At 37.3% G+C, this 22500-nt stretch overlaps 1 protein-coding gene across 1 annotated transcript in view; it reads right to left on the bottom strand.

The window, feature by feature from the left end:
* Nucleotides 1-22500, bottom strand: part of LOC143033675 (zwei Ig domain protein zig-8-like) — a 168675-nt gene that overhangs the window by 25321 nt on the left and 120854 nt on the right. The window contains exon 4 of the mRNA XM_076199167.1: nt 6215-6342. Coding sequence (XP_076055282.1) covers nt 6215-6342 — 128 coding nt within the window. The remainder of the gene's footprint in view (nt 1-6214; nt 6343-22500) is intronic.

The raw sequence follows: 22500 nt of genomic DNA, 5'->3' as shown, positions 1-22500 counted from the left end.
ATTTATTCATCTTTTTAATTGTTTATCTATTAATCTATTTATTTATCCACTCATCTATTCATTTATTTATATATTTATTCATTTATATATTCATTTATTTATTTATCTACTTACTTATCTGTTAATATGTCTATCTATTTATTCATTTATTTATTAAGTTATTTTAATTTTGATCAATTATGTATTTATGTAGCTACTTATTTGTTTTCCTTTATCTATTTATTCATGTATTTGTTTTATATTTTAATTTGCTGTTTGTATGTTAAGCCAAATTGGTTAATCTGCGGTCAGATTACCAGTCAGTGAGTGTTTTTCTTAGTGATATGAATGGGTTGAGTTATACGATGTGGCCTCGTAGGACTGATGTAGAGAATGGTATGTAAATATTTGTTATGTTGTAAATTTTCTTTATTTGTGTTTGGAATGATATTATTTCTATTGTAAAGTCCGTGAGTATTTAAATGGTCTCTTTTGTTTCATTGTAAAAGGTATGCTGTTATGTATTAGTGTCATGAGTCCACCTATATATTGTGTGTTGTCTTTCCTCACTGCTGTGTCATCGGTGAGTGTGTGTAGTGTAGATTGTGGTGTTAGTTTTCGTTTCTTGAATTAGAGTTAAGTGTCTTTTGTGTTTATGTAGTCATAGAAACAGCTTCGAGTGTTTACTATTCTGTTTATGCTTATTTGTAGTGTGTTTTAGGGTATATTTTTGTGTTGGTGTGTTTTTTGGGTGTATGTATTGCTGTGTGACGGTTCCAGTTCTATTTTTTATAGTTTTGTGTTGGAGAATACAGTGTATGTGGGGCGCAACTAAGAGTGGCATTTGCTCCATATGATGGATATGTGTAGAAAGTTTATTGGTTATGTACATGTCGGGCTGAGGTTGTTGTCTGTGTCTCAGGCCACTAGTAGGTGTGTGAGGGCAGACACCGGGGTACTGACCTCCTTTTTATTAAAAGCAGAAAGAAAAGGAGAAGTGATAAAACGAATAGATGAGTTTATGGGACAAATCCGGAGACCAGGTATCATCCCTCGGGGCCGCACCTCCTTGTGATGGTGCGTTTATGCCGTTTTGCGGCCAGGAGTCGGCTTCGGGTCGATTGCTGTTGTTGTTATGAATTGTTATGTTGTTATGTTATTATGGATAGTTACGCGCCACTGTCGTTCGTTATCATATCTAGTATATTGGTTGGTTTAGTTAGCCAAAGGTATTTATAGTTTGATTAATAGTCCTGTTTTCTGTAGAAGAATGCTAGAGGTACTAGTGTTTTGTAGCCCAAGATTCGGTGTAGGGTCAGTGCCATTTGAGGGGGTAGATGATAGAATAAATGGTTATTGCGGGGTGTTGTGTAAATTGGGCAGTCTCGCAGTGTAATATTCGCAAGGGCAAATGGGGGAATTCATTTCCTGCCACGAGGTGCCCATGTTTGAGGAGGCAATGTCCATTTCTTGTATGTGTTAACGTTGTTTCAAAACGTCAGTTATGTTGTAAATAGCCACGGGTGTGTGTGGGGTGTGACTACTTTTAGATTTTTTGTTGAGTGATGTTTCCAGTGTCTTTGCCTCTTGGTAATAGCCTGTTACTAGAACTGGAGTGGAGGCATCGAAAGGCTCTTCGAGCAACCTTATTAGCTTTTTCATTACCCGGATTACCCACATGGAATGACACCCAACAGAAGGATACATATTCTAAGCGGGTAGATATTCGGATGGTCCATGAATAGAATTTGTGGACCATTGTGTGGTGAGGCTTCAGAGTAGAGATTGCTTGTGGAACACCTCACGAATCTGATATGATTATATAGGATGGAAGAATGGGCGAGTTATTTACAATACATAAGGCTGTGGCAGGGTTTAGCGGTGAAGACTGAGGCGATAGGGAGAGAGATCCAGATTATGTTTCATTTGGAGAAACTGATGTATGAAGTATGAAAGACAAATGAGTTTAGGTGGTGAAGTAAACACAGAAAAATTGGATCTTTTATTCACTGACGTTTCGTCCTTCCCAGGACATCCTCAAAGTACATACAATTTCAGAAAATCCACAAGTTATATTTCATCTTTGCCATGTTCCCATCCATACACCTCCATACCCTCATCCGTCCTCTATATTTTTCTGATAACTTCGTCCATGTCGCGTCCCCCCTCTGTCTACCTCTCTGTTCTTAACCGTTCTCTTAACCTCCTTGATTGTCAAGCTGCTTGCTGCTCCTGCTGACTTTATAAACCCATCCCTATGGTTAATGCGGGGGTGGGAAGCGATGTAGGCTGCCTCCACTATTCTCCTTTTCATTTTCGCTAGTCTTTTATGGAGCACATCTGCCATGTTCCAGTCTGGGAGGTGACGACATTGGTACAAACAAACCATTAGGATGTTGGATGTTCAGAGCTCACCGAACCTTCAAGTGGTAGTGATGAGATATTTGGTTGAATGAGGACTTATGTATCTCTTCGGCTTGATAGGAAGATGTGGGGATAACTATGTGGTATAACCTTTTAAGCATGGAGGCGTGCATGTCCCTAACAATGTTTCTTGTAAGTGAATGGTCAGGTTAATATTAATGGAGAAAGATTCGTATAGTTTCCCAGTTTAGGATGAGTCCTAGGCAGTTCCACTGTATAATGGAGTTGATTATTTAGCTTGATGTGATATAGATTTGGGTCGTGCTCCCTTAGAGACTGGTATAGGATTCGTTAATCGTGGTAGTCGGGATTTTTTTTGACAGAGGAAAGGGTTTCAAGCAGGTGTTGGTTAGGATTAGATATGCATATATTCAGTCAAGAAGTTAGGTCTGGTGGAGGCTTTTGAAGATCTAAGGACTTGAATATGGTTTAGTATTTATGTCTTTGGTTAGTCCTGGGATGGGATTGATTTCAACTTGTACGTTTTATGTTGAGACTACAGTGGATATTGTGGATGAGGGAGATTTATTTCCTATTTTGGTTGGGGAAATGGTTTATTGTCGTTCTTGGACTGGGGAGTTTACTGTTATGGGATGGTTGATGAGTGCATTGGTGGGGTAATCGAAAGCGTCCTTGCATTGTATTCGCTTAGTTGTGGGTTCGAATCCTGCACTCTTCTCCAATTCCTAGCAGTGACTGTTATCTGCCTCAACAGTCCAAGCGCATAGGGCAAAGGTGACGGCTTCGGTCGTAGCTACGAACCTTCTGGTGCAGATTTCTCACACATAGTTAGTGTACTTCATTACTTCTTCAAGGTTTCTCCTGAAAAGTTAGATAGTTTCTTGGAGTTGGCGAGTTGTTGGTTTTGAGGTGGATGGGAGGTGGGGATGAATGGGTTTGTAGGTGAGGGTTGTAATGGACTGATGGAGATAGAGGGCTGTACTTGTACTTTATCCTTTGAATGGAAGGACTGTGGGTGCTCGGGTGGGTGGGAGGATGTGATGGACTGGTTTGTGGTTGAAGGTTTTGGTAGACTACCAGGAGTTTGGGTTTGTATATGAGTCTTGTACTTCAAATGGGTTGGGGGTGATTGGTTATTTTACACTGGTGAAGGGGATGTTGGGTATTGTGCAGATGAATCTTGCACTATTTGGATGATTTCTCTCTATTTATTCATTTTTCTTATTTGTTTATTTTTATTTATATCTATTTTTGTTACTTTTTCTTTTCTTTTGATCTGATCATCCCGAATCGTACCTGTTTTCGTGTTTCGTGCTTCTCTGAAATTTATGTGGCATGTGTCCTTGACACAGAGGACTTCCTTTTCATAATTCTACACGTTGCACTCTGAGGGAGGCTGGCTTTACTTGCAATTCACATATTTGGCTGGGTTTAAGCATAGGTTACCATGTTTGGGGGCTTAGAATTATACACGTGTACCTTCTAAGCGGTGACATGGCTGTCTACTGTGTCCAAAGCACTCACAATTAAAGCATCGATGTAGGTGTGACTAGTAATTATCTTCTTGATATCTTAAATAACTTGTGATCAGATAGGTTGTAGGTTGGAAGTTATGGTTGATAGAAGGTTACTATTATTATTGGGATAATTATTTTTTAATCATTTATGGCTTTCTGAACTCTGCAAACTTTGATTTTTTTTCGTCTCGCTATTATTTTAGTTTCTTCTTATTTTGTATAGTACCGCGGTGGTGGAATTAGGACTACTCATACACTGGTTTCAAAAGATCTATTTGGTGTTATTTGAATTGGAATATCTTCCAGGATTGTCAGATCTTTAGCTTTGTCATACTGAGCTCTTGATTAACCTCTCGTGGGACATTTCTTTGTTAAAGTCATTGTTGATATATTTTAGGACCAAGAACCTTCGGTAGTCAGTCAGGATCCACTTCGTCTTGGTATGGGTCAAGTTGGCCAGCAAGGCGCTGTAGACTCAGGAATGCGATGTATCATAGTGGGATTTGGGTTGTAGTTATTGATTGTGTGGCTTGGATCTGATGATAATACCGACTACGGCGGGTATTGCCCTCTGTAGAGAGGTTGGGTAGCTGCCCTAGTGTTATCACTGTATTTTTTTTTTTTTTCTTTTTTTTTTTTTTTAGGGGCGGGCCTTGTCGCTTCGCTCAATCGGAACTGTTAACGTTACGGGTCGGAGGAGGAGTGAAACAGAAGGACTTTGATTTTGGAAATGCTGTTACTACATCCTTATTGTTGTAGATGTTATTGTTGCTGTTGTTGTTTTGTTATTATTGTCAGTATTCTTACCACATTATAGGTGACAATGCTGGAGGCGGTTCCCCAGTCTGGTTAGGTTTCGGGAAGGTATGTTTGAGACACCTTTCTAGCTCCTTTCGCATATGGAGTGAGCAGAGTGATTCCGAAATAGGGCTCCGTAGTCGTGTAGGCTCCTGACAAGATGAGCCGCTCTCCATATTCATCGAGGTGACCACTAGACCTATGCCACTTGCCTTGTAGATTGTGACTAAAGGTTCCTAGAGATCACTATCTCTTGCCCCCACCGTCACGCACTATGGCACAAAGACTTTTGTGTCTTAGTGAGAAAAATATGTTGTTAATTAGTGGGAGAGATGGTGACTATCTTCGATCTTGGGAACTCCCAGGTGGAAATGGGGGAAGAATTTGGTCCTCCCTTTTCATATTTCCAAATCTCGAGTCTTATTTTAGGATCCTATTATTCTCTTCTTAACAGGGGCGGGAGTTGATGAAGTCGGTACGTTTGAAGATCGGCAGTTTTCTATTTATATTTCCCGTCCATTTTCGTTTTCTTTCTGGTCGGCAGGTCCAAAATGGCAACCCTAGGGACTCAGAAAAAGAGAGATAGGAAAAGAGGGCAAGGAAAAGAGGGAAAATAAAATGTCGAAGTTTGAGGACGATACCAGGAGTAGATGGGATAACAGGTGGAAAAATGAAAACTCATCGAGTATCAGTAAATGATATCTGAAAATATTGAAAAGTGGAAAGATCATTGGAAGAATAGAGAAAAACATATGTATTGACCGTTTACAGAATGTTGTAGCAGAGAATGCAAGAACTGTAGAGGTACAATTTGACTAAGAATCTCAGAGATATTGAATGAAAGAATTATAAAAAAGAAATTAAGAGAAATAGCGAAATGAAGGGTGCGTGTGAGATGAAATTGAAGGAACACATAAAATCCATATTTGTGTATGTTTATGTGTATGTGTGTATGTATGTATGTATGTATGTGTGTGTGTATGTATATATGTATGTGTGTGTGTGTTTGTGTGTGTGTACACTGTGTGTGTGTGTATGTGTACTCACCATGGTCTTTGGATTACGTGTTAGACTCGTGATCGACAGCTATTTCCCTCCCGGAAGAGAGCTCAGAGCTCGTATGACCGATCTATGGGTAATGCTGTGACTTACACGCACACGCACCCTCAATTCCCCGCCCACGAGAGAGAGAGAGAGAGAGAGAGAGAGAGAGAGAGAGAGAGAGAGAGAGAGAGAGAGAGAGAGAGAGAGAGAGAGAGAGAGAGAGAGAGAGAGAGAGAGAGAGAGAGAGAGAGAGAATGTGTATGTGTGTGTGTGTGTGTGTGTGTGTGTGTGTGTGTGTGTGTGTGTGTGTGTGTGTGTGTGTGTGTGTGTGTGTGTGTGTGTGTGTGTGTGTGTATGTGTGTTCCTTTCAGTTTATGTATGTACTTCTTCAACACATTTTATCAATTTGGTTTAATATTGAAGTACAAACACATGGAAAAGTTTGATCAAAAGTACTTTAATCTTCCAAAAGTAAAAATAAAAATAAATACCTTGTTATTATGAAACCACTCAATTTTGGCCGGTGGAATCGGAGAATGGTAGATCACGCAAGTTAGGTTGATCATACTGGCCCGGTTGATGAAAAGGTCAGGAGCACCCAGAATTTCCACACTTGGTTCTGTAGAAAGAAAGGAAGGTAAAAGATAAAGTAAGATAAAAATAAGGTAGACGATTCGATTGTAAAGGTATCATCTCTGTGCATATGCGAATACAACGGGTAATCTATGATGTGAAATATGGCACCATTGGGAATTCTGAGATGGTATTTTCAGACGAAACTCACGAGCGATTTCGGTAACCATAGGTGGCTGAATATCTAATGACGATTGTAAGGGGTGGCTGAATAATAAAAGAAAAAAATAACGATTTAAGTAATTTTATCCAAAGCACTGATCAGACGTGCGTCTACTCCGAAAACGAGAGCAAGACTGCCGACGCCAACTCCTGCATTTGGCGGGAAAGACAGGCAAGAATCGCCTTGCGATCACAAAATGCTCACAAAGTATACAATAACAAATATATACATTAATAAATAAACACAACGGGAAATATACACATAAAAACACAAGAAAGGTCACCATTACACGATGCACACATGAGCGGTTTCAGTGAAGGTTTCCCCAGAAATGAGTGGTTCTGAATCCATGTCTCAGGCGATACTATAGCTTTTGATGTTAGCTTGTCAGTGATTCATATGAGAGCGCGCTCAGACGTTTTCACTGACCCGGAAGTTGAGGTATTGTGTGGAGAAAATACAAAAGGAAACCGTACGAATTATCTTATACTCATTCCATCCACAAACATGATAGTGTTTACTACTAGAAGTGTGATTTTGCAAAAAGAAGTGAATACACATGTTCCAGTAATAGTTAATTGTGAAACGTATATGTATATGTATGTGTACATGTATATGTATATGTATATGTATATACATATATTTATATGTATATATATACGAGTATATATACATATATATATATATATATATATAAATATATATATATGTCATGTCCTTAGTGTGAATAGAATCCTGTGGTTATGCTGTGTCACGCCCTTGAGTGAATAAAGTCTTCTGTTTGTATTTTTAAGGCACGCCTTGCGTGAACATAATATGTTGTGTATTATCATTAATGTATGTTATAATGTAGGTTACAAAATGTATGCTATAAAGTAAACCATTGCGCAAAACCCGTCTGTTTGGGCGCACTTCCAATACGTTTTGTCAGATGACGCCAAGCTCAGAAAAACGTTACATAACTTGGCGCGAAAGCATGTTCTTCTTTCCCTTTGGTAGGAAGTGGCTAAACTACCTACTTTAGATACGTTTTGGCATCCAGGAAACATAGTCACCGATTCCCGGGCTATATAAGGAGAACTAGGGAGAGAATCCGAGAGAATCAGAACGGAGGGAAAAACCGAGAGAGAGAACAAGAGAGAGAATCACAGAGAGAACCCGAGAGCGATGAGTTTCTTAGATAGTAGGCAATGGTATTTGGCAAATACTGGGGGCCCAGACGTATTGATGTAGTGGTAGACTCCATGTTCAGCTGGAATCCGTGGTGTCTGCCAGTGAGCAGGTGGGCGTAGGGCCGTCTATCGTCCATGGCGGCGATCGTGGGTGGCTGGGGTGCGGTTTGCAGGGGCGTCAAGGGATGTGGTGTTGCGCAGACCAGGCGGCTGTTGGCGACGTCGACCAGTAATAATCTATATTGGGTCCGAAAATGAACACCGAGAAGAGGCGTCCTAATGTTTGCCAGGATGAAAGCCCAGGAGTGGTGGCGATTTCTAAAGGTGAGGTGCAGGTATTTGCACCCGTAAGTGGTGATGGTGATGCCGTTGGCAGCAGTGAGTCTCGTGCCGATATTCTTGGGGGACCGGTGTTGTGCTAAAGATGCTCTTTAAGAATACTTCGCAGACTCAGGTGATTTTGAAGACTCCTCTGGGGGGACTTTGAAAATTCATTCAGGTACACTGAAGCCCCCTTCGGGTGACTTTGAAGACTCTTTCGGGGGATTTTTCAAGACACCTTTGGGAGACTTTGAGGACTCCTTCGGGAGATTTTAAAGACTCCTTCAGAGGATTTCATAGCTAATAACCTTGGAGTTTCCACGGGTCCAGTGCATCACGCTTTCCATATTAATTGGTATTCCTCAAGTCTTCTTCGGAGATTCCTTCAAAGATTCTTTCGGAGACTCCTTTGGGAGACTTTGGAGATTCCTTCGAAAGATTTTCAAGACTCCTTCGGGAGACTTTGAAGGCCCCTTTGGGAGATTTTCAAGACTCCTTCGGTAGACTTTGAAAATTCCATCGGGAAACTTTGAAGACTCCTTCGAAAGAATTTGAGAACTCATTCGGGTAATTTAAATTAATTCAGGAGACTTTGACAACTCTTTCGGGAGACATAGAATTCTTCGGGAGACTTCAAAGATTCCCTCAGAAGACTTCAAAGTTGAATAACCGTGGAATTTCCACGGGTCCTACGTACGTACCTAACTATGGTATCCATCACACTTTCCATATCAATTGGTGCTTTTGAAGATCACTTTGGAGACTATAGACCCCTTCGGGAGATTTTGAAGGTTATTTTGGGAGACTTAGAGGGTTCCTTCGGAAGACTTTGAAGACTCACTCGTGAGACTTTGGGGACCTCTTCTGGAGACTTTAAGGACTCCTAGAAACTCCTTCAGGAGACTTCAAAGACTCCTTCGGAAGACTTCAAAGTTAACCGTGGGATTTCCACGGGTTCTGCATGGCCTGCCACCCAGAAAGGATTGCTAAGGTGGATAAGGAACTGTTGTTTAAGAGTGTGTGAAAATACATAACAAGGTAGTTAACACGGTAATCGACGCCAAATACCGTTCCGGACTTTAAGAATGCTGTATAGGTTTGGATCTGGCAACTCTATACAGTAATTGAATTGGATCCTTGAATATGTTTACAATGGTATCTTAATCTGTTTGTCCTAGCTTGGAGTAGAATATGTAAATTCTAATTTGTGTGGTGTCCTGTCGTGTGTTCATTGTTATATATTTACGCATTACCGATTTTTCATCAATCTTCATTATTCAGCATTAGGGTTGACAATTCAAAGTGTTTATAGTCTTGTTATTAAAGAATGTACGCGGATGGATTCTATCGTTATAAAGCTATAAGGTAATTTTTTGTCGTTTAAAGCCTACAATACGGTTCAGCGTGTTCAGTTATCATATTGATAAGATAGGAGGGCCTCTATCCATAGTAGATGGTTTAACCTTGATAAATATTACATCAAATACATCGAATACAAACATGTCAATTGACTACCTGGCAGTATAAAATGAACTGGACGTTAAGACGAGTATTATCGCTTTAAATGAAGTTAACTACATTAACCTAATCATGCAATAAATGATTGATTACCTCGGAAATAATAGTATTCTGATATAGATGTATTCAATAAATCGTTTTGTATTTATGCGATTCTGATTTTTTTTAACCTGACTGAATCAAATTAGAACACTTTGATTGGATTCTAATTAGTATTCATAAATGCCAAAACTCCTAAGGTGAAGTATCTATGATGTGTGTCTGTCTGTCTGTCTATCTCTCTGTCTTCTCTCTGTTTACCTGTGTATCTCTGCGTTTGTCTCAATCTATCTCTCCCGTTTCACTTTCTCTCCATCTCCCCTACTCTCTCGCTCTTTCTAGCTCTCCCTTCCTCTCCACCTCTTTTTCCCTCGCTCTATCTGTATATCTCCTTCTTTCTCAACCCCGGACTCTCTCTCTCTCTCTCTCTCTCTCTCTCTCTCTCTCTCTCTCTCTCTCTCTCTCTCTCTCTCTCTCTCTCCTAATATCTCCTCCCCTCTCTCTCTCTCTTCCTTCTCTCTCTCTCTCTCTCTCTCTCTCTCTCTCTCTCTCTCTCTCTCTCTCTCTCTCTCTCTCTCTCTCCTAATATCTCCTCCCCTCTCTCTCTCTCTTCCTTCTCTCTCTCTCTCTCTCTCTCTCTCTCTCTCTCTCTCTCTCTCTCTCTCTCTCTCTCTCTTTCTACTTTCCTTGTAGTACCAACTTGTCACTAATTATCTTATCTTTCTTTTAGGAAATGTACCCTTTGTTTTCGTTTCATCTAAGTTCTGCGTTCAATTTTACCGTCGTGCCGGGCGGACGTGTGGAACGATATTCGCTTTTACTTTTCTTAGAACTCGATGAGTTCCATTGAATTTCGTCTAATGTATTGTTTTCCGGATACCTGTAACTAATGATTAGGAAGACAGATATGAGAGAAAACAATCTTCCTGCTGTTTATCTTCAAATCCAGTTAGCATCCTCATTTTCATCTAGAGGTGTAACACCCTGGTGATGACACTATGTTCTGGTCGGGCCAAGGTTTCTTATTAAATCAAGCTATATTTTCTCTAAGATTTCGCATGAGGAGAACTGACAGCAAGTGACTGTTTCCCCCTTTATAAGCTTATGACATAAGAACATTCAATCATTGATATAGCAGACAAGTCAATGTTTCTTCATAGAAAGATCTATGATTGGGTTCAGTGATTCTTATCATCCAATGTAGGGCTACGGGTTTCCGGTCAGTGAAACTAGAGGCGGCAATTATCATCATTATCATTGAATGTATCGCTTTATTCTTTTCTTTCGTCAATGCAAAAATGATCACTGTTTTTGAAGATGGCAATTGCAGGCAGTTTTAGCGGAGTAAACGTCATTTGAGGACGAAGTCTTTATTGGTTTTGTTCGTTGGATCTTTTTCTAATAATTGAGAAAGCTTCAACAAGTAAAACATTATATACTAAGTAAATACTTCAAATGGTGTTTACTAAAATTATCAGCATTGCCTCATTCTCTCTTCCGCTATTGTTAATTGCTATTTATGTTTTTTTTTCGCGTGCCGATGTTTCATTTACAAAAAAATTGTAACAAACTCTTTCATCCTTTGTGAGTAACTAATGCCACTTCTGGTTGTATTTTCACTCTCCCTCCTGCCTTTATCGAAAGTCATGGCTTTTTCCATTGTTTCTTTAACCATCGCAATTTCTAGCATTAAATGTTAGTCTGTCTCACTATTGTTTCAATCTAAAAAATAAACTCTTTTGTTAATTACTGTTAGTGTTTCTGTACGGTTGCTGTAGTGATAATCTGTTAAAGCTTCATGCATCAGACCGCTTCCTCAGGCTGCATCGCATGTAGTTGCTAAACAGAACTTTTACCTCACATAAGGCTACAGCCGAGTTTTATCCGTCATATAAGGTGTGATACATAGAATACGACTACTGATGTTTCCATTACTAGTACTGAACTGCCTAGTTTGCTATTCGCGTTAATGTAACCTCAGTCTGTCGCCCGACAAAATTTATCTTTACTATACTGTGTCCTCACAACTATTGCAAATGCTGCTTTGAAATTACAGAATCGATATGCTATTATAATTGTGACAAACACAATGGTTTTCTACTCCAATTTATTTGAAAAAAAAAATCCCGTTTTGCTTTTAATACTTCTCCAACTACTGTTGCTGGTATCGAATTCATGCAACATGTTTTCGGCATTCCATAAATTGAAAAAGTATATTTCGATGGCGTCTCCCAAATTGATATTGACACAGCAACGGAATGGGTGATACGCTGTTGATAAACAGGTGGCAGAGTTTAGTGGGATATAGGCGAGAGAGCAAAGATAGGTGCTGAGGTTGTTGTTGGACGTTCAACCAGTAATTAGCTGACGACAATTGAAATATTACATTTATCAGCCTACAGATTATAGGATGATCAATATTTGCCATCATGTCAATAGCAGTAACGCATACAGGAGTGTGCAAACGGGGAAGTGAATAATGATAATCAGATTATTTTTGTATTGCAGAGAAATGTTCCTGTGAAGAGGCAGGGAGTAAATGGAAATATGTTATCTAGAAAGGGGAAAGGTTATGCACCCTAGAAGATGTAATGTTATCACACATTTGTAAATATACACTAAAAGCCCACTATCGGAGAAATAATATCAGAAGTACAGGGGATCCGTATATTTCGACTACTATCTGAAGAGGACTATAGATAGGAGTCGACATAGATCTCCTGTACTTCTGATATTATTTCTCCGTTAGTGGGTTTTTAGTGTATACACTAGAAGATGACATATATACGCCGTGTGCGTAATTCGGGGATATGAAATGGGTTCAGTAGTACATACATACATACATACATACATATACCAAAGGCTTTTTTCCCCTACATGGGGGGTAGCCAAAAAGAAAAAGGCATAGACACCACTTCCACCCATTCCATTTCCTATATATTCCACTCCCCTCCACCCTCCTCCCTCCCTCTTATATTGGCACCTCCTGGATGACGGGTCATTCCTGCATCCTGTCTACTGCCTTGGGTCAGACGCAGTGCCGCAAGACACAGCACATCCACAGCAAGGCCGCTTCATAAATTCGGCGACCCCCCCTTTCCGTCCCCTCATGCAGAAAAGGAGAAGACGGGGAGAAATCCCTTCGGGCTGCGTCATGAAATAGAGGTATTGCTCACCATTTTAATACTTCCTTTACGTTGGAGGGTCAGATAATTTTGACCGAAATAATGTGTTAGAAGCTCTTGATAAAGAAGGCGAAAGAATAATAATGAAAGAAAGGGTCACATTAAGTAAAAAGGAAAGATTCGAACTGATGAAAGTCCGTTGTCAGTTTTCAATGTAGTTAGATATCAACTTTCAATACGGGATCCTAATGTCAAAGGATTACAAAAGGTTACAAAGGATTACAAAGGCGGAGCACGCCGATAGGAGACCTTTCGGTCCATAACTAGGTCGGATGCAAAAAAGTTATAATAATTATAAATAAATGAATAAAGATATAATATAAATAACAATAAAATAAATAAATAGATTAATGCATAGGTATAGTTAAATAATAAACAAACAGGTAAATATTAGATAATAACAATTTGACATATAACTAATAATAAACGAGAATCAAGCATATAATGATAAACAAACAGACAAAGGATAACAAAACAAATAATATAAAATAAATGACAGTCATTACAGCATCTTGCTTAGGTGTTTATCTAAATGATCCTTAAAGCTTCGAACTGAACTACATTGCACTGCCTTTGCAGGAAGTTTATTCCATTCATTTACTACACGGTCGGCGTGGTTGTTTCTACCCACTTCCAAATCAAATCTATTTCTTGACAGTTTGAGACAATTGAAAACTCGCCTCCAAATTCACTGGTTGTGCTCAGCTATGCAGAACAGCAAATAATCACGTGCATCTGGATATTGAAGAAGACACAAAAACAAAAAAAAACAAAAAAAAAAAAAAAAAAAAAAAAAAAAATTTGTTGGAAAAAAAAAAAAAAAAATTTAATAAAAAATTTTTGTAAAAAAAAAAAAAACAAAAACAAAAAACAAACAAACGGAAATGGTCCCAAAAGTGGATGATGAAATTTAACAGAAGTATGTGTAAAGTTATGCTACATAGGTAACGATAAGTACTTCCACAAAATATATGGATTTTTTTTAACAGGTTGAGAATTAAAAGGTTCTTGGCAGAATTACCAGTAACATATATGTCGTCATCGGAAAAGGAAAATAGGACACTGCAATCTTTTGACTTCCAATGCCTAGTTATCATCAACCAATTATACAAACAAGTGCTCCACCCACACTTAGAATACCCTGTTCTTGTAAGGTCCCCAAATGTGACTGCATCTATATTTTGAAAAGAGTACAGGAACAAGCCACATATTTCATAAGGAAACTGTAAATCACTAGAATCTATTCTCTAAGGCTGTGGAGAATCTGAGATACTTAATACGAACCATTGAAATATCTAAGAAATAGAGATGGATATATATGTATATATATATATATATATATATATATATATATATATATATATATATATGTATATATATATGTATACTGTATATATATGTATGTATACTGTATATATATATGTATACATACACACACACACACACACACACACACACACACACACACACACACACACACACACCCACACACACACACACACACACACATATATATATATATATATATATATATATGCAGAAAAACCACCAAGGAAAATAATGAAATCATAACCGAGCGCTTTCGTCTATTCAGACATCTTCAGGGTACATACAATGATGGTACAAACATGAGTATATATATATATATATATATATATATATATATATATATATATATAGATATATATATATATATATATATATATACATATATGTATATATATAAAGTGGGAGGCCATGGACAGGAACTGGAAAAGGTTTTGAGGGAATCTCTCCTGGTCTACTGATACCGTTCGCAGCATCGAACGTTTGGGCCACCCCTTTTTCAGCAATAAAATGATCAAGCATGTACATTGCTTGACTTAAATTTAAGTTGTTGATAAATGTATCTTTAATCAGACTTGATTATATTATATTTCTAGTCAAATATGTCTTATTTCTAACAATTTCTTTGGCACTCTCCAAATTAATGCAATGATTAAAAGCTCTTAAATGAACAGATAATGCATTAAACATTTGACCACTCCTGACGTTATACTGATGTTGTTTTGACCTTACTTTTAATTCTTTTCCAGTCTGACCTATATAGCATTTGTCACAATTTTTACATGGAATTGAATAAATACACACTTCTTCCTTAACAGAGAGTTTTTAATTAAAAGACTTTTAACTGTATTGTAGCTTTTAATGCTACTTGAATGTTGAAAGTCTTAAGAATATGAAGTAGTTTGACAAAATTCTCGTGGAAAGGAAGAACAAATAGGTTTTTTATATTAAAGGTTTTACTAGTATTTTCCTCAAATATTTTTTCGCCATTTTACAAGAATTATCTACGAGGTGCTTAGGATATTTTGATTTTGAAGCTATGTCATTCATTCTTAAGAATTCATCATCCAAAAACTCCGGACTACAAATTCTATACGTTCTAAGGAACATTGATTATAACACTGACATTTTTGTTCTGCAATGATGAGACGAACAAAAATGAAATGTGAAAGGACATTGATAGGTTTCCTATAGATATCAAATTTGAAAGACCTTTCATTTCTGTAAATCATCACATCAAGGAAAGGTGAATCAATGTACCTATACCATGTAACATTATGGGGAGAATTTTAGGTAGTAACTTAGTTTCAAAAAATTCCATGTAAGATTGCTAAGAACTGGAGAAAGTGGGTTGTCGTCTAGATAGACGAAAGCGCTCAGTCATTACTTTATTATTTTCCTTGGTGGTTTTTCCGCATATTTAGAATCACGAGTTCATGTGATTTCTCATGCATATATATATATATATATATATATATATATATATATTGTATATATATATTTATATATATATGTATATATATATATATATACATTATATGTGTACATATATGTATATATATGTATAGATATGTATATATATGTGTATATATGTATATATATACATACAAATATAATATATATATACATATATATATACATATATATATATATATATATATATGTATATATATATATACATATACACGAGGGGGCTTCAAAAAGTTCATGGAAAAAGTCCATAACTAAAAATTATGTGGAAGGAATTTGATTTCAATGCACCTGAACATTTTCGTACCAACGTGTTATAACGAGTTCAAACAAGAACCCATAAACGCAGGTAATAACTCATCGCCACTAGTTGGAAGTTAGGCACCATTCGAACAACATGGAATCCACCAAAATTGGGGTCAGGAGAAACATCAAATTCATGGTGACACTCGGTTGGAAGAATAGGCAAATCATTGACGTTTTGAACCGAGTTTATGGTGACAATGCCTCAAAGAAGTCAACAACCTATAAATGGATAAGTCGTTTCAGAAGTGGAAGAAACGAAATTGAAGACGAGGTCCGCTGTTCGCGACATGATTGAAAAGGATAGACGAATAACCATTGAATCATTAACAGACACGCTCAACATCTCCGTGGGTTCTGCACACACAATTCTGATGGAGAGTTTGGGGCTAAGCAAGCTTTCCGCTCGATGGGTCCCGAGGTTGTTGTGCCCAGATTAGCAGCAAACAAGGGCAGATCTTCCAGTGGAACAAGTGGGATGAAGACTGAAGCTTTTCTGCAGAGAATTGTGAAAGGGAATGAAACATGGCTCTACCAGTACGATCCCGAGGAAAAAATTCAATCAAAGCAATGGCTGCCTCGGGGTGGAAGTGGATCACTGCAAAATCTGAGCGTTCAAGAGAAAAAGGTCATGGCCACTGTGTTCTAGGATGCAGAGGGGGATTTTACTGGTTGACTTCCTCGCGAACAAGAAAACAACTACATCTGCTTATCATGAATGCGTTTTGAGAAAACTGTTCAAAAAATCTCAGAAAAACGTCCTGGAAAGCTACATCAACGTAACCCCCTCCCGCCAGAAAGCAAATGTTATACAAACGGTTGATGTAAGGCTGTCACATACTAACATGCATACTTTCAACAAACCTGCCCTACTTTATCACCGTGGACAATTTTGGTGTCACAAACTTTCAACAAACGTTTGGACAACGGTTTTGGTATGCTACAACTTTTCATCAAACGTTATTTTTTTCCAGACAATTTTTATATGCCACAGACGTTTTGCAAACGTTTGGGCAATGTTTTAGGTATGCCGCAATCTTTCAATTTCCAGTGGGTCACACTTTTAGCTACCATTCTATGTCTCATTGGACCATTAATTTTATGCTGCGAAACAAGAAACGGCCAAGAAGTGTAAATTGAACATATAATTAAAAATCTAATATAATTTAAGTCATCTATTAATATTAATATAATTTAATGTTACAATAACATTTTAGCACTGTTACAAAAGAAAAAAAATCTTTATATACCAAATATCAAAACTTGGAATTTATACACAGACATGACAGAATCGAATAGGCACCAAGAAAAATGCATTTCTGATCTTACTTAATGCTCAATGTTATTCAAACTTACCTAATATGTTATATTTACCTAGATTTATGTCTCAAATTACATACAAGATTAATCAAGCATGCCACGAACCAAAGGAGCAGTAGACCTATCTGAATTTCAGCGAGGTCGTATTGTGGGTCAACATGAAGGTGGACTTAGTCAACGCAAAATATTTGAAAATCTGTCAATACCCCTTTCTACTGTCAATAGAGTGATCGTACAATTCACCAGAGAGGGAAAGAAGAGCACAAAACCTCACCCAGGTCGTCTTGGGCCCTTAGAAAGAACCTTGCGTCTTGTCAAAAGAAATTTCTAAGAGGATCCACGTTGCAAGGCCTCTGACATAGCAACACAAGCTGGTATTAGTCCCGGAACAGCTGTCAGGTATATCCTCAAGCAGGGTTACTATGATAGAGCTGCAAGAAGGAAACCACTCCTTCGTCCAGCCAATGTCAAGCGCAGAAATGATTGGGCTGTTGAGATGGTGGAGAGATCTGTGGCCATTTGGAGCGCTGTCATTTTCTCTGATGAGTCACAATTTGCATTATTTTCTGACAGTGGAAGAGTGTGGGTCTGGAGACTCTGTAGTCAAGAGTTTGACCTCAAAAGACTGCAGCCAACAGTGAAACATGGGGCATTTCAATAATGGTGTGCGGTACAATTTGGAGTGATGGACGATCAGAGTTTGTGAAGTGTCAAGGAAACATCAATTCAGGCAAATATGTTTCTATATTAAAAGAAGAACTCATTCCAATATTCCCCAGTGGTAGAATGAGTAAAAATGTCTTCCTATTTGTGGAAGATGGAACTCCTTGTCACACTGCTCAAGCAACACAAAATTGGTTGAGCCAAAATGGGATCAGGAAACTTCCATGGCCAAGTCAGTCCCCGGATATGAACCCTATTGAACACCTCTGGGGCGTATTAGGCTGAAAAATTCGCAAAAAGAAAAGGAAGTCATCTTCAAAGCCCGAACTCTTAGGATTACTACGAGAAACATGGCGAGAAATCCCTCAAGATGATATTCGTGAACTAATCACTAGCATGACTAGAAGGGTCCTTCCATTGAAAAAAGCAAAGGGGATGTCAACCAAGCATTAGTTATCAACATTCGGACCATTTATAAACACTTTAATTGTATCAATTGCTTGTTTAATAAATTAAACGATTTCTCCTGGTGTTTATTCAATTCTTTCATGTCTGTGTACAATAGTTAGCGTCTTTCTGCGCGTGGTTACAGGCTAATGCATTCATCCAGTTCAGAACTGGACACGGACAAACACGCACATACATCTACACACACACACACACACACACACACACACACACACACACACACACACACACACACACACACACACACACACACATAGACACACTCAGTCACACACACACACAAGCATACACGCGCACATACACACACACAGCAACACACACACACACACACACACACACACACACACACACACACACACACACACACACACACACACACACACACACACACACACACACACACACACACACACACACACAACTACAAAGACCCACACAGGAATAGAAATAATTGATCAATATATATGAGTAAATTAGGTTAGGTTTGGATAAAAATTTAGAATCACTCAGCCACATATATTCAACATGATATCTACATCGTCCAATAGCTTCTAACGTATATACCGTAACCTAATCTGACGTAACCATTCCGTAGAAAAAATCGATCTCTGATATGGAAAAACAAAAATAAACGAAAGTGAAAAATGTGCTTGTGTATACCGGAATAATTGCATATTGCTTCCTGTCATGACGCCACTGTCAATAGATTGCGGTGTTTGCAATTTTTTGTTAGTTGTAGCAGACGACATTGAACTATATTTATTTTTTTATATAGCTAAGCCCGTAAAATCGTGTGTCTCACAGTGTGATGGTATATTAATGACATAAGCTACAAAAAATGCAACGTACCTCATATCACTGTGTTTACCTTTTAAGCCAAGTTTACCAAGTTTCCTGTAATCATGGAAATCGTTGGCCAATTTATATTGAAATCAAACTAAATCCACCCCTCCTCATCTATAATATAATAAGGACACTGTCAATATTCTGATATTCTGCTCTATTAATCTATGTTGGTTATACACAATTACACACGACATTCGGTTGTTCTAGTGTTATACTAATTACTTGTAAGATTTAACTTTTTGGGGAACTATGGAAGTTACCCTACCTCGGGTAGTTTAGATCTATATGAAAATAAAATTGTATAATTTGATATGTGTACTTTAATGGCAATTAAACAAATCTAGCTTGTAAATAAGATTGCAAACTTTTGCTTTTACTTAATATGAATATTACTGTTTTTTCTATATGATTATACTTGTCAATAAGAGGTTTTTCGTTTTTTTTAAGTTCAAAACTACAAATATTCAATTTTGATTCCCACTACAAAATGAGCTTCTAACAGTTACATTACGTACACAAAACCAGTAAATAAAACAATACTACACTAATGCCTAATGCACATATTTAAAATATAGAGGTTAGTTTATTACTATTACTTTCTAAAGCAATAATAATATCATTGATAATATAGTTACCTCTATATTCTAAATTCATTTACTAACAGGGCTGTGATGTCAGGAGTAGGATAATTCCACGGGATGATTTTTATGTAAATAGCTATGAACTGTTTCAAAAGGCCAGTGATATGGCGCGTATGTTCCAGGGATTCCACTTTTTAAAAAATGAATTTCCTTAGAAACAATATTAAATTCCATTGGATTTCCTGAGCATGGTCTGAGGACCAAATACAATTTCCTTAAGCATTTCCTTCATCAACATTTTCTTATATTCCTGCCCTTTTCACTCTATCTACAGAGGACACACACACACACACACACACACACACACACACACACACACACACACACACACACACACACACACACACACACACACACACACACACACACACACACACACATATATATATATGTATATATATATATATATCTATATAAATATATATAAATAAATATATATAAATATATATATATATAAACTTTTTTTCCCACGGTCGGAAAAAGAAGACACTAATGTCGAATGTTCTGTATATTTCCATCACTAACTGTGACCCTCTTCAGCAGAATGAATACATAGTGGAAGGCATATGCTTATATACAAAGGTGTGAGGTGGGAGAAGGAACAAGCTCAGGTAACATGACCGATGCTCCGCAGGTCGCCTGGAGTTTTGTGACCTTGGAGTATATGAGGTAGAACTTGGCTGACTGTTGAGGTGGTAATGCAGTCAGGTGACCACTGACCATTTGATATATTGAAATTAGGGAGATATTTAATCAGGGAAGACTCTATTATTTCCTTGCTGAAATAATTTATAAATCAACATGTAGCTTCAAAAGGAAAATAATAGAGTCTTCCCTGATTAAATATCTCCCTAATTTCAATATATCAAATGGCCAGTGGTCACCTGACTGCATTACCACCTCAACAGTCAGCCAAGTTCTACCTCATATACTCCAAGGTCACAAAACTCCAGGCGACCTGCGGAGCATCGGTCATGTTACCTGAGCTTGTTCCTTCTCCCACCTCACACCTTTGTATATAAGCATATGCCTTCCACTATGTATTCATTCTGCTGAAGAGGGTCACAGTTAGTGATGGAAATATACAGAACATTCGACATTAGTGTCTTCTTTTTCCGACTGTGGGATAAAAAGTTTATTTTATCAATGTGCTACGACATTACTCTATAGTGATATATATATATATATATATATATACATATATATATATGTATATATATATAATTAAACAAAGCCCAGTTTCTGTCTTTAGAAAAATGTTAGACCTTAACTTTGATTAGAAACTAAACCTTCAATATGACAAATTGCATATTTCGATAAAAATACTCTGAAATAAAGAAATGTTCGCGGGAAATAATTTTCGTGTAATTGTATTTCGTAATTTCAGTAGTTTCCCTCGAACTAATTTGAATTCTAATATGTTCAAATAAGGTTTTATAGGATTTTATTTTATATATTTTAAGCATACAATAATTTTATAAGCAAATCAGGACATTTTACAATACAAATGTAAAACATACTTAACAAATGTTTAGAAAAAGAATGAGTCATATGTAAAAACGTATCAATATAGTAGGGATAGCTCAAAAAATCTAAATGAGGGGCTCATATCTATTAAAGTCCTTTTAGATACAAGATACACATACGAAAATGAGAATCCGACAAGAAATAATGGTCTCAAACTGTCAGGAAATACATTTAATTTGGAAGTGAGTAGAAACAACTTCGCCAATCGTGTAGTTAATGAAGAGAACAAACTTCCTGCATTGGCAGTGCAATGTAGTTCAGTTCGAAGCTTTAAGATTCGTTTAGATAAACAACTAAGTAAGATGCTGTAATGCCTGCCATTCATTTTATATTATTTGTTTATTTGTTTGGTATTATTTGTTTGTTTATTATTATTTGCTTGATTTTTATTTATTATTAGTTATGTGTCAAATTGTTATTATTTACTATTTACCTGTTTGTTTATTATTTAACTATACCTATGCATTTATTTTATCTATTATTATCTATATTATTATAATTTTGATTTATTTTTCTTTTATTTATTTATCATTGTTATAATTTTTTTCGCATCCGACCTAGTTATGGACCAAAAGGTCTTCTGTCGGCATTCTCCTCCTTTGTAATCCTTTGTCCTGCATGTAGTAATTTGGCACAGGTGGGACGAAGTTTAATGACAACATAGTTTACTGAAACAATAATACTAAGCATAGACATAATTGCTACTACTACTAGACATATAGGCATCTAAATTATATTTCCTACAAGATACTTTGAATGCCATATGATTTTGTATGGTCTATATTAAAACATCCCTGCAGTTTGTTCCATACACATGAAGCTGTGAACTTGAAGGAACTTTTGCCCAACAAAGACGTAAACCGAGGTAATACAACAATGCCACTGTTTCGAGTGATGTGGAAGTACATAGAGTTGATGTGGACTATATCACGCGTTAGGTATTTTGGTGCCTGACCACATACAATTTTGCGCAAACGTCTGTGTTAAGAATTCTAAGAAAAGGTTCATACTTTAGCAAAATAGGTAAAGTTTGTCTGCTGTGTTAAATATCCTAAGAAAGGCTCAAGGCTTTCGCAAAATAGGTAAAGTTTGTTTGAAGTATGTGATGAAACATACTTTACGCAGCCTCTACCAAACGTTTGCGACACGTACGTTTGTTTTACAAAATTTCAGCAAACTACT

This window comes from Oratosquilla oratoria, chromosome 2 (genome assembly GCF_046742065.1).
Source record: "Oratosquilla oratoria isolate Oo_2021 chromosome 2, ASM4674206v1, whole genome shotgun sequence".
In the NCBI taxonomy this organism is placed as follows: domain Eukaryota; kingdom Metazoa; phylum Arthropoda; class Malacostraca; order Stomatopoda; family Squillidae; genus Oratosquilla; species Oratosquilla oratoria.
This window is presented reverse-complemented; position numbering and strand designations above follow the sequence as displayed.